Here is a 16714-nt window from a genome sequence, read left to right as displayed (position 1 = left end):
CTGCTTGACTTACTTCACTTAACAAAATCCCCTCTAGTTCTATCCATCTTGATGCAAATGGTGGGTATTCATTGTTTCTGATGACTGAATAATATTCCATTATGTAGATGTACCACATCTTTATCCATTTATTTGTTGAAGGGCATTTTGGCTCCTTCCACAGTTTGGCTATTGTGGACATTGATGCTAAGAATATTCGGGTGTACATGCCCCTTCTTTTCACTAAGTTTGTATCTTTGGGGTAAATACCTAGTGGTGTAATTGCTGGGTCATAAGGTAGCTCTATTCTTAACATTTTAAAAAAATCTCCGTACTGTTTTCCAGAGTGGCTGTACCAACTTGCATTCCCACCAATAGCATAAGAGAGTTCCCTTTTCTCCAAATCCTCATTAACATTTGTTGCTTCCTGTTTTGTTAATTTTTGCCATTCTAACTGGTATAAGGTGGTATCTCATTGTGGTTTTGATTTGTTTTTCCATGATGGCTAATGATGTTGAGCATTTTTTCATGTGTCTGTTGACCATTTGTATGTCTTCTTTGGAGAAGTATCTGTTCATGTCTTCTGCCCATTTTTTGACGTGATTATCTGTTTTTTGAGTGTTGAGTTTGAGGACTTCTTTATAGATCTTGGGTATCAGCCCTTTGACTGTAGTGTCATTTACAAATATCTTCTCCCATTCTGTAGGTTACCTCTTTGTTTTGTTGACTATTTCTTTTTTTTTTTTTTAAGATTTTATTTATTTGTTTGTCAGAGAGAGTGAGCACAGGCAGACAGAGAGGCAGGCAGAGGCAGAGGGAGAAGCAGGCTCCCTGCTGAGCAAGGAGCCCGATGTGGGACTCGATCCCAGGACGCTGGGATCATGACCTGAGCCGAAGGCAGCCGCTTAACCAACTGAGCCACCCAGGCGTCCCTCTTATTTTTTTTTTTTTTAAGATTTTATTTTATTAGACAGAGAGAGACACAGTGAGAGAGGGAATACAAGCAGGGGGAATGAGCAAGTTAGAAGCAGACTTCCTGCTGAACAGGGAGCCAGATGCGGGGCTCGTTTCGAGGAACCTGGGATCAGGACCTGAGCTGAAGGCAGACGCTTAGTGACTGAGCCGCCCAGGCACCCCTTGTTGACCATTTCTTTTGCTGTGCAGAAGCTTTTGATCTTGATGAAGTCCCAAAAGTTCATTTTTGCTTTTGTTTCCTATGCCTTTGGAGACATGTCTTGAAAAAAGTTGCTGTCGCCGATTTGAAGAAGTTACTTCCTATGTTCTCCTCTAGGATTTTGATACATTCCTACCTCACGTTGAGGTCCCTTAACCATTTTGAGTTTATATTTGTGTGTGGTATAAGAGAATGGTTGAGTTTCATTCTTCTATACATAGCTGTCCGATTTTCCCAGCACCATTTATTGAAGAGACTGTCTTTTTTCCACTGTATATTTTTTTCCTGCTTTGTTGAAGATTATTTGACCACAGAGTTGAGGGTCCATTTCTAGAGTCTCTATTCCATTCCACTGGTCTCTCTGTTTGTTTTTGTGCCAATACCATGCTGTCTTGGTGATCATGGCTTTGTAGTATAACTTGACATCAGGCACTGTGATGCTTCCAGCTTTGTTTTTCTTTATCATCCTTCCATTGGCAATTTGGAGTCTTTTCTGGTTCCATACAAATTTTACGATTTTGTTGTTTCAGCTCTTCGAAAAAAGCCAACGATATTTTAATAGGGATGGCATTGAAAATGTAAATTGCTCTGAGGATAGACATTTTAACAATGTTTATTTTTCCAGTCCATGAACATAGAATATTTTTCCATCTTTTGTGTCTTCCTCAATTTCTTTCATAAGTATTCTACATTTCTAGAGTATATATATCCTTTTCCTCTTTAGTTAGATTTATTTCTAGGTATCTTATGGTTTTTGTTGCTATTGTGAATGGAACTGATTCCTTAATTTCTCTTTCTACAGTTACATTGTTAGCGTATAGAAAAACAACTTATTTCTGTGCATTGATTTTGTATCCTCCCACATTGCTAAATTGCTGTATGAGTTCTAGCAATTTGAGGGTGGGGTCTTTTGGGTTTTCCTCATAAAGTATCCAGTCATTTGCTAAGAGGGAGAGTTTGACATCTTCTTTGCCAGTTTGGATACCTTTTATTTCTTTCTGTTGTCTGATTGCTGAGACTAGGACTTCTAGTATTATATTGAACAATAGTGGTGAGAGTGGGAACCCATGTTGTGTTCCTGATCTTAAGGGAAAAGTGATGATGATATTCACTGTGAGCTTTTCATAGATTTTTTTTATTATACTGAAGAATTTTCCCTCTATACTCTGAGAAGTTTTAATGAGGAACAGATGTTGTATTTTGTCAAACACTTTTTCTGCATCAGTTGAGAGGATCATATAGTTCTTGTCTTTATTTTATTAATGTACTCTACCATGTTGATTGATTTGAGAATGTTGAACCACCCTTGTATCCCAGGCATAAAACCCAGTTGGTTGTTGTGAATAATCCTTTTAATGTGCAGTTCATCCTATTGGCTTGGATCTTGTTGAATATTTTGGCATCCATGTTCATCAGGAATATTGGTCAGTAATTTGCCTTTTTATGGGGTCTTTGCCTGGTTTTGGGATCAGGGTAATGTTGGCTTCATAAAAGGAGTTTGGGAGTTTTCCTTCTGTTTCTATTTTTTGGAACAGCTGCAGTAGAATAGGTATTATTTCTTCTTTAAATGTTTGGTAGAATTCCCTTAGAAAGCCATCTGGCCCTGGAATTTCGTTTTTTTGGAGATTTTGATTACTGCTTCAATTTCATTATGAGTTACTGGTCTATTCTGATTGTCTATTTCTTCCTGTTTCAGTCTTGGGAGTTTATAAGTTTCCAGGAAGGCATCCATTTCTTCCAGGTTATTTAATTTGTTGGCATACAGTTGCTGGTAGTAATTTCTAGTAATTGTTTCTATTTCCTTGGTGTTAGTCATTATCTCTCCCCTTTCATTCATGATTATATTAATTTGGGTACTTTCACTTTTCTTTTGGATAAGTTGGCCAGTGGTTTATCAATCTTATAAATTCTTTCAAAGAAACAGCTTCTAGTTTTGTTGATCTCTTCTACTCTTTTTCTGGTTTCTATTTCATTGATCTCTGCCCTAATATTTATTATTTCTCCTGCTGCTTCATTTAGGTTTTATCTGCTATTCCTTATCCAGTTCCTAATATGTAGGGTTAACTTGTGCATTTGGGATTTTTCTAATTTTTTGAGAGGGGCTTGGATGGCTATGTATTTCCCCCTTAGGACTGCCTTTGCAGTATCCTATAGGTTTTGGATCAATGTGTTTTTGTTCTCATTGGTTTCCATGAATTATTTTAAGTTCTTCTTTAATTTTCTGGTTCACCCATTCATTCTTTAGCAGGTTGCTCTTTAACTTCCAAGTGTTTGAATTCCTTCCAAATTTTTTTCTTGTGATTGAGTTCCAGTTTTAAGGCATTGTGGCCTCATATGCAGGGAATAATCTCAATCTTTTGGTATTGGCTGAGACCTGATTTGTGACCCAGTATGTGGTCTATTTTGGAGAAAGTTCCATGTTTGAGAAGAATGAGTATTCTGTTTGTTTAAAGTGGAATGTTCTGTATATATCTATGAAGTCCATCTGGTCCAATGAGTCATTCAAAGCTCTTGTTTGTTTGTTGGTCTTCTGTTTAGAATATCTGTCCAGTGTTGAGAGTGGAGTGTTAAAATCTCTTACTATTAATGTATTATTGTCAATCTGATTCTTTATTTTTGTTCGCAGCTGGCTTATGTAGTTAGCTGCTCCCATTGGGAACATAGATAATTACAATTGTTAGATTTTCTTGTTGGATAGACCCTTTAAGAATGATATAATGTCCCTCTGGATCTGTTATTACAGTCTTTGGTTTAAATTTTAATTTTTCTGATATAAGGATTGCTACTCCAGCTTTCTTTTGAGGTCCATTGGCATGAAAAATGATTCTCCATCCCTTCACTTTCAGTCAGGTTCAAAATGAGTCTCTTGTAGACAACATATGAATGGGTCCTGTCTTTGTATCCAATCTGCCAGCCCGTGCCATTTCACGGGAGCATTTAGGCCATTCACTTTGGGGGTTACTACTGAAAGATATGTGTTTATTGCCATTCTATTGTCTGTAGAGTCCCTATTTCTATGGACTGTCTCTCTAAATTTCTGGTTCATATTACTCTTGGGGTGATATTACTCTTTCTTCTTTTATGAATCCCCCCTTAGTATTTCTTGTAGGGCTGACTTGGTGGTCACATATTCTTTCAGTTTCTGCCAGTCCTGGAAGCTCTTTATCTCTTCATCCATTCTGAATGACGGCCTTTCCAGATAAAGTGTTCTTGGCTGTGTGTTCTTCTCATTTAGTGCCTTGAATATGTCTTGACAGCCATTCTGGTTTGCCAGGTCTCTCTGGACAGGTATGATATCATTCTGATGTTCCTCCCTCTATATGTAATTGTTCCCCCTAATTGTCTTTAAGATGGCTTCCTTGGTTCTAAGATTTGGGAGTTTTACTATTATGTGCCAGGGTGTTGGTCTGTTCTCTTTGACCTTGGGTGATGTCCTCTCTGCCTCTAGGACATGAGAGGACATGTTCTCCAAATTAGGGAAGTTCTTAGTTTAAATATATCTTCTAGTCCTCTCTCTCTCTCTCTCTCTCTCTCCACCCCCTCAGGGATCCCAATAACTCTGACATTGGAACATTTCATTGTGTTGTTGATTTCTCTAAGTCTGTTCTCATGGATTTTAAGCTGTTTGTTCCCGGCCTCTTCCTGTTCCTTCTTTTCCATCAGTTTATCTTCTAGATCACTAATTCATTCTTCAGCCTCATTTACCTTAGCAGTTAGAGTATCTAGTTTAGATTGCATCTCATTCATAGCTTTTTTCAGTTTAGACTGATTAGCTCTCATTTCTACCTTTAGAGATTCTATGTTGCCATCAATGGCTTTCTTAAGCCTAGCTACTGTCTTCATAATTGTTACCATCAAGTCTATTTGAGACATCTTGCTTATATCCATATCCATTTGGTCTGTGGAGAGGCCATTATCTCTGGTTCTTTTCTTTGTTGGGAGTTCCTACTCCTAGTCATTCTGTTGAGTGGTGGTTGAGGGAATGTACAGAGTTGAAAATATCGACCACAATCCACACATGGTGCACCCTCTTGATGACCATCCTCTGTCCCTGTAGAGATACAGACATATAATCTTACATCACAGGCTGATTTTGTGGGTGTTCAGAGTAGCCTGGTACATATCTAGCTAAATTCAGGGGACCGGTTGAAACAGAGTACCCCACTCCACCATCTTGCCCTTTTTTTTTTCTGAATTCTATTGGATCTACAAGATCCATTTCTACCCTTTACCTCTACTTGTTTGAGATGGTCTAGGCCACATTTCTATTCTTCTAGTAGTCACCTTGAAATTTTTAACATAGAATTTTCCTAGCAGAGTCTAAAGTTACTCAGTATTTTTCTTCTAAACATGCCTGCTTTAAGCCCATCAAAGCCCACTTTAACCACTCATTGAACACCCACAAATACTGCTCAAGCTAATCTTACTATCTTTGTCTTAGAGTTTAGATTTTAGCACTTTTTTTTAAAAGATTTTATTTATTTATTTGACAGACAGAGATCACAAGTAGGCAGAGAGGCAGGCAGAGAGAGAGGAGGAAGCAGGCTCCCCGCTGAGCAGAGAGCCCAATGTGGGGCTCGATCCCAGGACCCTGGAATCATGACCTAAGCCGAAGGCAGAGGCTTAACCCACTGAGCCACCCAGGCGCCCCTAGATTTTACCACTTCAGGTTTTTTATTTATTTACAATCAGTAGTTAATCAAATATACTTATTTTTCTTTAAAGGCCATTGAAATAATTTTTGAAAATCTCTTTTCTGAGACTTTAAAAGAAGGCCCAGTGCCTGCCTGACACAGAATAGGTGCTCAGTAAATGGAATCCCCCCTACCCCACCTTCTAACTTACACAGATGTCTCTTTAATGCTAGATGTGACTGTTCAGCAGGCAGAGATTCCCCTGGGTTGGATCCATTTCATGGACAGTTGTCAAAGACTGACCTCTCCTTATGTTAACTTTGTAAGTACTGTACTTGACTGTGTAGGAAGCTAAACAGTGCAGGATTAAATGTTCTCATTTCTGAGCTGTTAAGTGTTGAAACTGATCAGGAAATGAGGCAGAATGTCCATCCTTTGGGAGAAGAATCAGCCAGTCTATGTTGCTGCCACTCTTGGCTGCCAATTGGAATGCAGCTGTTAAGGCAGCTGCTTAACTCTTTGCCCAACTTGAAAGGACACTGCCAAGTGGCAAATATTTTTCATAACAGCATTTTACTTTTGCTAAGAACAACAGTGCATTTTATTGTGCTCCAGCAGGGTGCCAAACATGACAAATTTATTACTCAGCAGGCTCACAACCTAGACTGAGCATGAATGCTCATTTCTGTTTTTAATATTGATAAAAAGAGTAAGTAGTCCCCAAAGGAAGTCTCTACACAAAACATCTCTACTGCTTAATTATCTGTTGGAATGATAGCAGATTAACTTGTGAAAATGAAATAGCTCTGAAAGGAAAAATGAAAACCTAGAAATGTCCAAGGAAAAAAGGAAAGGTTAAATATTTTATTTTCTGAATTCTATTTTTAAATCTCTCTAATATAACCAAGAGTTATTTTACCCCACCTGTCCAGGACAGATGAGGGCAGCAGTACCACAGGAAACACATCATCCTCTGTATCCCCTGTAATTCATAGGTCCCATTCTGGGTCATGCAGTTAATCTATGTTGTTGATTAGAATATTGACACGAAGTACTTAGAAAACAACTGCATTGCATTTGACAGGCTATGAACTGGGTGGAGTAGGGCTGAGGGGTTATGAACTATTTTATTTAATGGTAAAAGTAATAAGCCAAATACAAACATTCAAAATAAAGAACAAACAGTTAAATCCTTAAGTATGATTTTCTTCCAAACTCCAAAGTGCTTGGGTCATGATCTTGTTAGGCTGATTTTCATTCCTGTACACACCAACTATTTGTTTCACTTGCAGTGATTCTAGAAGAAAGCCTTAACCAACATTAATAACATTTAGTGTGTAATTCCCACAAGACTTTATGAAGACTAGAGGGGTTGGACCAGAGGGATACATTCTCATTTTAATAAACCACCATCATCAAAGCTGGAGTGGAGTTGTTTCTGATGGTGAACTGGGCTGAACAAAGGAATAGTCAATGGAGGTTCTAATTTCTTTTTTCTCTACTGTTTACTAAATGGTCATCAAATAAATAACATCAAATAAATGATAACAGTCTAGTCAGCCTATTTCCTCAAATTGCAAAAGCATACATTCTCACAAAGTTGACATGATTTTTAAAAATTTTTTATTTTTTATAAACATATATTTTAAGACATGGTTTTTTGAAGAAAGATAGACAAGCTTTGCACTCTTGTTTTTCAGGGATATAGTAAAGTGGTAAATGCAAATCATGGATGAAATTTATAAGATCGCTTCCACAGAAAGGATCCAGCAGTTAGAAAATGAACTGGCTATGCAACTGACTGAACTAAAGTCTGAGATAGAAGAACAGGAGACTCATCCAGCTTACAGGTAAATAGTAGTAGTGAGAGGGCATGGTCTTCAGGGGTTTTGCCCCTATTTTCGCTCCATAATCTCCATCAGCTTCCTCTTCTTTTTATAGAGACAACTGGCATTATCTCAAGCTCAGACTTTATGGCTGTCTGTGTTACCTGTATTCTAGAATTGCCAAGGCATTTAGAGGCAATGTCTTACCAAAGAAAATAGAAAAGTGCTCTTACATTTCACAAATACCATTGTCTTAAAGTTCCAGAAGCTATTATACAAATCATACTCATTGAAAAGAAATCTCATTTTACCCAGAAATGTTCTCATTGAATTTGACCTTGTTTTGGACCTCTTTGGATATTGTCCTAAGAAAGGCTTCCTGAAGTCTCTTTTATCTTTTAGAATAGAGTGATGGGAAATCTTTGGATCCTTGTATTTCTTTACTCCCCCAAACTACTAAACACCGCTAAACACCACACCTAGAAGAATCTACCTATTACTCTGACAAATACGGAGCAACTTCTGCATGCCAGGTGTTGTGCTAGGTTCTGGAGTCCAAGGCAAATGTAAAGTGTCCACTTCTAATAATCACTTTAGCATTCTCATTCCCCTCTAGATTGAAAAAAAATATTGAGAACTGTAGGATAATGGTGCCTTGGTCATTTTTCTTTTTCTTTTTTTTTCTTTTCTGCATTTGTTCATCTGTTTGCTTTCATAAGCCCAAGTCTTTGTAGTGGTTAAGTGTCTCATAAATGTTTGCTGAATGAATAAATGAATGAATGTATGTTACATAAACAATACTTGATGAACACATAAGTGAATTTCTTTTTTGTGGGTTGACATACCCACCACCAATCTCATTCATGGACACTTCGAGATTAACTGAAATGAAAAACATGATTTGAGTAAGAGAAGGTTTTGGCAGCGAAGCCTAGGACACTGCCCAATCTTCCAGCATGCCAAAGAAATTTGAAGACAAGAGGCCAGGAAAGGGATGGCTTCCTCTGTTTCCCTGACTGCCTGTTCCCTTTCTTGTTGGTTACTGGTTCTTGACCTCCATGAGGCTGCAGTCAGGATGCAGGTACCCAGTACTCACAGAAATTATAGCTTTGATTTAGCAATGTTTTTATTCTTAAGGCCCTTCCAGAGCTTGCCTCATTTTTTTTTTTTAATCAAAGCCAAGATGTGAGGAGATAAGGGAGACATTATCTCCAACATCAGCTGGGAATTCAACACATTGGCTCAATGAGTTGCTTTGACTCATGTGTGGCTGAGGGACCTCCTGACTGATCTTTTCACAAGACCACAGCCCCCAGTGAGGGAATGGCTGACAAGTGTACAAACTAAGAGTCTCTTTTCATTTTTCCTTAAAACTTACCCATGGGGACTAATAAGGTCATACAAACATTATTAACTTAAACTCTGCTGCCTATAAACCCTTTCAAATCTCTAGGGGGCTTCTTACATGTGTTTCACAGCTACCTGCTGTGGCTTCCTTGTTACTGTTTGCAAAGTTTCATCTTAAGACAGTGATGTCTACACCAGAGGTGTTATCCCATGGTGTTTCCAAAGCTGCCAAGCCTTGGGGTGGGTCTTACCCCAAATGGGGAGAACTCCCTTCTTCCTGCTACAGGATTCTATGCCATTCCTGGGTCCCACGGCGGTACTGCTTGTGCCTTCTCATGTCAGAGCCCATTCTGCCAACAACCCTTTTGTGACTAGGCTCAGATAGTAGAATTTGGCTAAAATAATTTCCAAAGTATTTCATGCTTGATAAATTAGCAAGAACACAAAATAAAAACATTCTGTTTAAATGACAAGATACTAGTTTTATGTAGGGTTCAAGATAGATGTCTGATAAGCACTTGGTAGAGCTGAGGTTACTAGAGGAAGTATAGGTAAGGGAAAGAAGAATCACCATTTTGCCTTTTCCTGTATTCTGGAATTGAAACCAGACAGGTAAACCAAGCGTTGGGATAAAGAAGAGGACACTTGGCCCAGGGAAAAGGTTAGCAAACATGAGGTATACACAAGAGAGATTCAGACTGAGACAGAAGCATGTGGTCTTTACATACTCTCAAGAATCCAGTATAATATGACATAGCTATGTAGCAAAGAGCAGTTGTGAAGAGTTACAGATTAATCAGGGCCTGTCTGTAATTTCATTTATGACGGTTTCTATAACTACAGCGTTTATTGCATAAATCTTTCTACAGCTCTGTTCGAATACCAAAGGACATTTCTTACTTCAGAAGAGAAAGGGAACTGGCTCTAAAGAGAACTTTACAGGTTAGTAGGAGAGCGTGATTGTAATACACAATTGCATTGTTAATACAGCAAGATGTTGGATTTTGCGAAAGTTTTGCAAATAACCAGCTGATGTTATTGACAGTGTTATGAAAACGAAACAGCCCAATGCTACTAGATCAGAGCAGGCTACTACTTCTTTGGAGATACCCACTTTTTGTGATGTTTCAAAATTTTACAGTTTCTTGGTTTGTGATATTAAGATTTGTTATACGGAAGCTGAAGTATAACAGTGTGCTGTGTTGTGTAAAAACTATCAGAAATTGTATGTCATGTGCTGTCATAAACAATGATAATCTTACTTCCTTATTTCTTTTTGTGGGCCTGCTCTGTCGTCCTGGGTTCAGGTGGCGGAGTCAAAGCCCCTTGTTGTTCAAGCAGATGTCATGCAGAGGGAGCTAGAGAGCTGCCTAAGAAGAGAGTACACTCCTGAAAATTTACCTTTGCTTCTGTTGCAGGTAAGTCCTGTAGCAATCTGAAAATTGAGATCTGGAAATTAATAGAAATGTATGAGGAAAATTGGCTTTCTGGTATATCCTCAGGCCGGGGTACGATTTTCTCTGCCTGTGTAGTTTGCAGAACTTGAGTAGTATAAATTCTGTTCTTTCTTAGAGACCCAAAGCATAGTTCAGTTTAGTTATAGTCACTCTACAATTGACTATCAGTTACTCTCTGTGCTGGTATTATGAGGCAATACAATACTGAGAAAGTCTCAGTCCTAAAGAGCTCTTGGCTTAGCTAAGGAAGATATTTATGGAAGTATCTTTCAGAAAATAACTCAAAATGTAGTAGAAAAGTTTTTCCTTTTTTTGAAAGATTATATTTATTTATTTATTTATTTGAGAGAGAAAGAGAGACAACAAGAAGGAGAATGGAGGGAAGCAGAAGCAGACTCCTTGTTAAACAGAGAGTTCCTTAAACATGGGGCTTGATCTCAGGACCCCAGGATCATGGCCCAAGCTGAAGGCAGAGGCTTACCTGACTGAGCCACCCAGGGGCCCCAGAAAATGTTTACTGTAAGCATTATTTTTTTTTTAAAGATTTTATTTATTTATTTGACAAAGAGAGATCACAAGTAGATGGAGAGGCAGGTAGAGAGAGAGAGAGAGAGAGAGAGAGAAGCAGGCTCCCTGCTGAGCAGAGAGCCCGATGCGGGACTCGATCCCAGGACCCTGAGATCATGACCTGAGCCGAAGGCAGCGGCCTAACCCACTGAGCCACCCAGGCGCCCCTACTGTAAGCATTATTATTGCAGCGTTATAATAAAAGTGAAAAAAATCAGAAATGCCTACATAGCTAACACTAGGAGAAAGAGTTAAGAAAAACAGTACGATACTTAATAGAATATTGTTCTACCGTTGAATATTTTTGAGCACAAGAAATTACTGTTTTTATGTAACATTAGTGAACATAAGCCAGCATGTCTGTGTGTGTCATAATCATGGTCATATAATATGTAGAAAACTCACATGATGGACATGGATCAAAATGTCAGCGATCACTGTCTTTGGATGGCAGAACAATGACTTCCTCTTTTTACTTTGATATATTTTCTAAATTTCTTATAATAGGCATGTATCATTATTTTAAAAATTCTTGGTTCTTTTGTGTTATGAGTTATATTCTCATTATGCATACAAATTAGTTCATTAGCAACTAGTTAGCAATGAATGAAGAAATAAATGAATCATAAAGAAATAAAAGATGTTGAGATTCTATTTGCAAGTTAAACTTTTGTCTTTATCTTCGTCCAAGATTCTCTTTTCCTATCATTCTGGCGCTCTTCATTCTTTTGTGTTTATTGGTGATTCTCAGGGGAGAGAGGGGGAGGGTGGAGATGGTGGACATTTGGCAAAGTCTGGAGACATTTTGGGTTGTCACAGTTTGAGAGTGGATTGTTGCTGGCATAGAGTAGGAAGAGGCCAGGGCTGCCAACATCCAGCTCTGCACAGGACAGTCTCCACCACAGAGAATTGTCCAGTGCCTCATGCCAATAATAGTGCTGAGTCTGAGATCTCTATGCAGATTTCTGGAGCCCTTTCTTGGCCTACCATCCCCCTTTCCAGTCCCCTGCTCTGCAAACTCCAGCTGTCTCAGCCTCCTAAGCTTCATTTTCTTACTGCTTAACTCAGAGAAACCATCGTGCTCTGCTCAGGATTCCCTTTCTTACTTCCCAGTTCAGAAACTGCCTTCTCCAGGCAGAAAACCAAGGTGCTTGTAGGGCTTCTTGCATTTCTTTCCTTTCTCTCAAGGTCCACAGTGCTGCACTGTGTTGTTGTCTTAGGTCAGAAAATAGTTGTCTTGTTTATTTTATCCTATTTTTTAGTTGTTTATACGGAAGGATGAGTCTGGTCCTACTTATTCCATCATGGCCATTAATATGTTTATTATTGGAAAGAAAACAACTAACATGGTTGGTTTATTTAACTATTTTAAAATCTGAATAAAGTTTCTGGTCTTAAGATTAAAACCTATAACTTATCTATAATGTGCTTTGTGTTTTTTAGACTCATAACTTCAGTTTTGAAGAAATTTTGAGCTTAGCCTTAGATAATTATATAGGCTTTTATAGCACTGTTAATTGATCACTAATTGATAAATGAAACTATAATCTGTTAAATTGGCAAAAGATCATATAGATTTAGAAACACATACTTGCTTTATTTAAAATTTAATGGTATCTTTTTATTTTTTAAATATATTTTTTAAAGATTTTATTTATTTATTTGACAGACAAAGATCACAAGTAGGCAGGGAGGCAGGCACAGAGAGAGAGGAGGAAACAGGCTCCCCATTGAGCAGAGAGCCTGATGCAGGGCTCAATCCCAGGACCCTGGGATCAGGACCTGAGCTGAAGGCAAAGGCTTTAACCCACTAAGCCACCCAGGCGCCCTAAAACTTAGGTGTCTTGAGCCAGGTTTCTTAATTTTATGATCTTCATGTAGAGAAATCTATCTTTCTGAAAAAAAAAGAGACTAATTTTCCTATTGTTAGTATTCTTAAGTCTTAATTCAGTCTTTCTACTATACTTGCGTTCTAAGTGTTAATTTTTATTGTTTTTTTTTCTGTTAAAGTATTATACAGAGAGAATTATCCAGTTGGCCCAGAGTAAATATTTGCACATGCTTAGATGGAAGAGGTTTTGCCAGCACAGTAAGATTATGGAGCAACTTTATCCCCTTTACAAGGTAGGAAGCCTGGGAACAGAACCTTTGGGCTCTCTTTTATAATGAAACAAAGTGGTCTGCAAGCCTGTCAATATATATTATTAAGTATAGTCGTCATACCTGTACATTAGATCTCTGGACTTATTCATCCTACATAACTGCAAATTTGTATCCTTTTGACAAATAGTTCCCCACCCTGTAGCCCTGGTAACCAATGTTTTAGTCTCTGCTTCTGTGAGTTTAACATTGTTTTAATTTGTCATGTGATCATAGAGTATTTTTCTTCCTCTGTCTGGCTTGTTTCTGTCTAGCATAATGTCCTCCAGGTCCATTCTTAATGTCACAAGTGTTAGGATTTCCTTCTTTCTTGTAACTGAATAATATTCCATTTTAGATATATATATATAATATTATATAAATTAATATAAATAATATAAATAAATATATAAAATATATTAAGAAGATGTGATATGTTATATATATCATAGCTTCTTAATCCATTCATCCATAAACAGGCTCTTAGGTTGTTTATATAGCTTGGCTAGTGGGAATAATGTTGCAGTGGACATGGGAATACTGATACTGATTTTGTTTTATTCAGATATGTACCCAGAATTAGGATTTCTAGACTATACGGTATTCCCATTTCTAATTTTTTGAGGAATCTCCATACCGTTTCTATAATGGCTGTACCAGTTTACATTATGACAACAATGTATCTTGTCCGTGTTTTTAAGTCCCGGCTAGAGATGGGAAAGGAACTAATGGATGCACCTATTTGCTTTTCTGCCTGTGGCAGAAGATAACGGCACCTATTTTTAAGGACGAGATTTGAAGGAAACTTTGCATGATAGAAAATGGATTTCTATTTATTTATTTATTTATTTGTCAGAGAGAGAGAGGAATGAGAGCGAGCACAGGCAGGCAGAGTGGCAGGCAGAGGCAGAGGGGAAGCAGGCTCCCTGCCACGCAAGGAGCCCGATGTGGGACTCGATCCCAGGATGCCGGGATCATGACCCGAGCCGAAGGCAGCTGCTTAACCAACTGAGCGACCCAGGTGTCCCAGAAAACGGATTTCTTCATGGATTTGGCTTCCTCTGCTAAAAAGCCAAAGAGTGAAGAAGCCACCTTCAGTTACCAAACATCTGAATGCACTGACTCTTTGCTGAAGTCTCTTTCTTAAGAATGTGACTGCTGCCATTGTCAGTCAAGTTCAGAATGTGAAAGAACTTTGATAATCCAGGAGCCTCTTATTTGGCCCCCAAACAGCATTAGTCTGTGCTTGGAAGCAAATGACACAAGAGAATGAGGCTTGCAAATAACCATGTTCTGTCTCTGCCTTACTCTTATATAGAAACAAGTTGCCTACATTATGCAGGAGTACAATGATGCCGTCCAGAGAGCTGAAAGATTGTCTGTTGCACGGGAAAACTTCCTTATGGGAAAAAGCAATCCTTCTAACTTAGTGACACAGGAAGACCTGACTATTTACACAAAGTGGTTTGTGTGTCACCTACACTCACTCACAACCATTCACCACTTCCTACAGGTGTGTGAAACATAGCTATGTGATGGTGTGGTGCCCTCCCAATGATGGTCAGTATTGTTTTGTCACACCTGTCACCTACTTTTGGATTGTCACTGTTTCTGTGTTGTACTTACCATACAAATGACAGGAAAATAATGAGCCACTAGTTTTTTTTCTTTGAGATCTTTGAAAACTTTTTCTTTTGAAACCTTGCTCTAATGAAACCACCCCATTAATTTAGTTTTTGCAAAGATATCTCTGTTGCATTATTTCATATTCACTCTGCAAGTTCTTGTTTTCATCATCTTGTTCAGAATTTATGATGTCCAATTTAGATCCACTTTTTTATTCAGCAATATCTAATGAGGGTCTAGCATATGCCAGGTACGTGTCCAGGGCCATGAAACAAAAATACAGTCTTTTGCTGAAGAGTAACTGGGTCCCAGGCCTGTAGGAAAATGGGCAACCAAATAGTCAACCGAAACATGATGTGGTAAGAAAGAATACAATTCATATAAGCACAGAGCAAAGAGAGTCACAGAGGAGAGGCCCTAACCTAGGCCAGAGGCATCAGAAATGTGTGATGTGATCCTGTTTTCATTTCAGAAAGATTATTATTTTATATATTTTATAATAATATAGCATATTAATATATTATTATAAATATATAATATATAAATTAATATAAATATAGAGATATGTAATATATAAATAATATATAAATATATAAATAGTGTAAAAGATATTTTATAATAATAATAATGTGATTATTATTATTATTATTTTGCCACCTAAATCTTTTTTTTTTTTTAAGATTTTATTTATTTATTTGACAGAGAGAGAGAGATCACAAATAGACAGAGAGGCAGGCTGAGAGAGAGGGGGAAGCAGGCTCCCCGTTGAGCAGAGAGCCCGATGCGGGACTCAATCCCAGGACCCTGAGACCATGACCTGAGCTGAAGTCAGAGGCTTTAACCCACTGAGCCACCCAGGCACCCCACCTAAATCTTTTCCTACTCTTCTATGGCTTATCTCAGTGATACCACCGTCCGCAGAGTTACCCAAACCAGAAACCTGGCCATCATCCTAACTTCAGCCCTTCCCCAGCCAGTCACTACAGAGTCTACCTCTGAATTCTCTCTCCCTAGTCACATGATATAATAACACTCTCCTCATAAGTCTCCATTCCCCACTAAACTTTAAACTCTCTGAGATTGGTCCACAACTTAATTCTTTTTGGTATTCGTAGCACTTCACACAGTGTCTTGTCCATTATGGATGCTTGATCAATGTAGACCCAGTTAGAGGTTAAGGTTGCTTAACACTGGTGACTGCAACAGGTCCCTCAGATCCAGATTTAGCACCACATGTTTGAACAGGTTCCTAAGGCCCAACTATCAGATTACTTACTAAGTCTCCTCTGTCAAAGACTGCTCCTGAACCTGAGTCTGGAAGCTCTTGTGAGAGTTGAGTTGACATTTGGCCTCTTGGTGGTGCTTTTCTCTAGTCTCTCCAGTATTTGCCCATCTCCAAAGTGCTGAGTGTAGCTGTTAATGAAGATTCAGAGGCTGGTCAGGAGGATGAAAAGGTCTGTGTCGATGACATCAACCCTAACAACCAGGGTTCTGTATCTCCAGGCCCTGTGGATACCAGCATTTCAGGTAAGAAATTAGTCTTCTTTCCCCCAAGGTAATGAGAAGGAAGATTGTCGCTTTGCACATGTGTTATTTTGTCACATGATCTTGCTTGAAATTTTTCTATATAGCAAGAAGTTATATCTTCTTAATAAACAAGTTTTTAGTATTTTCTGATGAAAAAAACACGTACTTTTCTTAGCCATTATTATCTCTATCTTTATAACTGGCAAATAAAGAGAGAAGAAAAGAGGCAGTGAAATTGAAGTTGGGAGTTCTGGATTCTAGACGTGTTTCTGTCACGACCTCCCTGTGGGCCTGCATATTTAGGTCGTTTCATCTCATTGGGCTTCAATATATTCAGATCCAAAATAAACATTTCAGATTAAATTATATCTAATACCTCTTTCTGTTTGAATATGATATATTTTTAAAGTAATTTCCTTATCTGAATCAATTTAATGG

At 38.2% G+C, this 16714-nt stretch overlaps 1 protein-coding gene across 5 annotated transcripts in view; it reads left to right on the top strand.

The window, feature by feature from the left end:
- Window positions 1–16714, top strand: part of LOC101686176 — a 206216-nt gene that overhangs the window by 25932 nt on the left and 163570 nt on the right. For all 5 annotated transcript variants that reach the window (XR_006606817.1, XR_006606816.1, XR_006606819.1 and 2 more), the window contains exons 3-8: window positions 7488–7637; window positions 9830–9902; window positions 10268–10378; window positions 12995–13108; window positions 14442–14636; window positions 16123–16276. Coding sequence is in view for 1 of the 5 variants with exons in the window: in XM_013056673.2 (XP_012912127.1) it covers window positions 7507–7637; window positions 9830–9902; window positions 10268–10378; window positions 12995–13108; window positions 14442–14636; window positions 16123–16276 (778 nt within the window). In the remaining 4 variants the exon portion in view is untranslated. The remainder of the gene's footprint in view (window positions 1–7487; window positions 7638–9829; window positions 9903–10267; window positions 10379–12994; window positions 13109–14441; window positions 14637–16122; window positions 16277–16714) is intronic.

This window comes from Mustela putorius, unplaced genomic scaffold (assembly GCF_011764305.1).
Source record: "Mustela putorius furo isolate JIRA1106 unplaced genomic scaffold, ASM1176430v1.1 tig00000450_pilon_pilon_pilon, whole genome shotgun sequence".
Lineage (NCBI taxonomy): Eukaryota > Metazoa > Chordata > Mammalia > Carnivora > Mustelidae > Mustela > Mustela putorius.
Note: the sequence above shows the minus strand (reverse complement) of the source record. Positions and strands in the feature narration are given on the sequence as shown.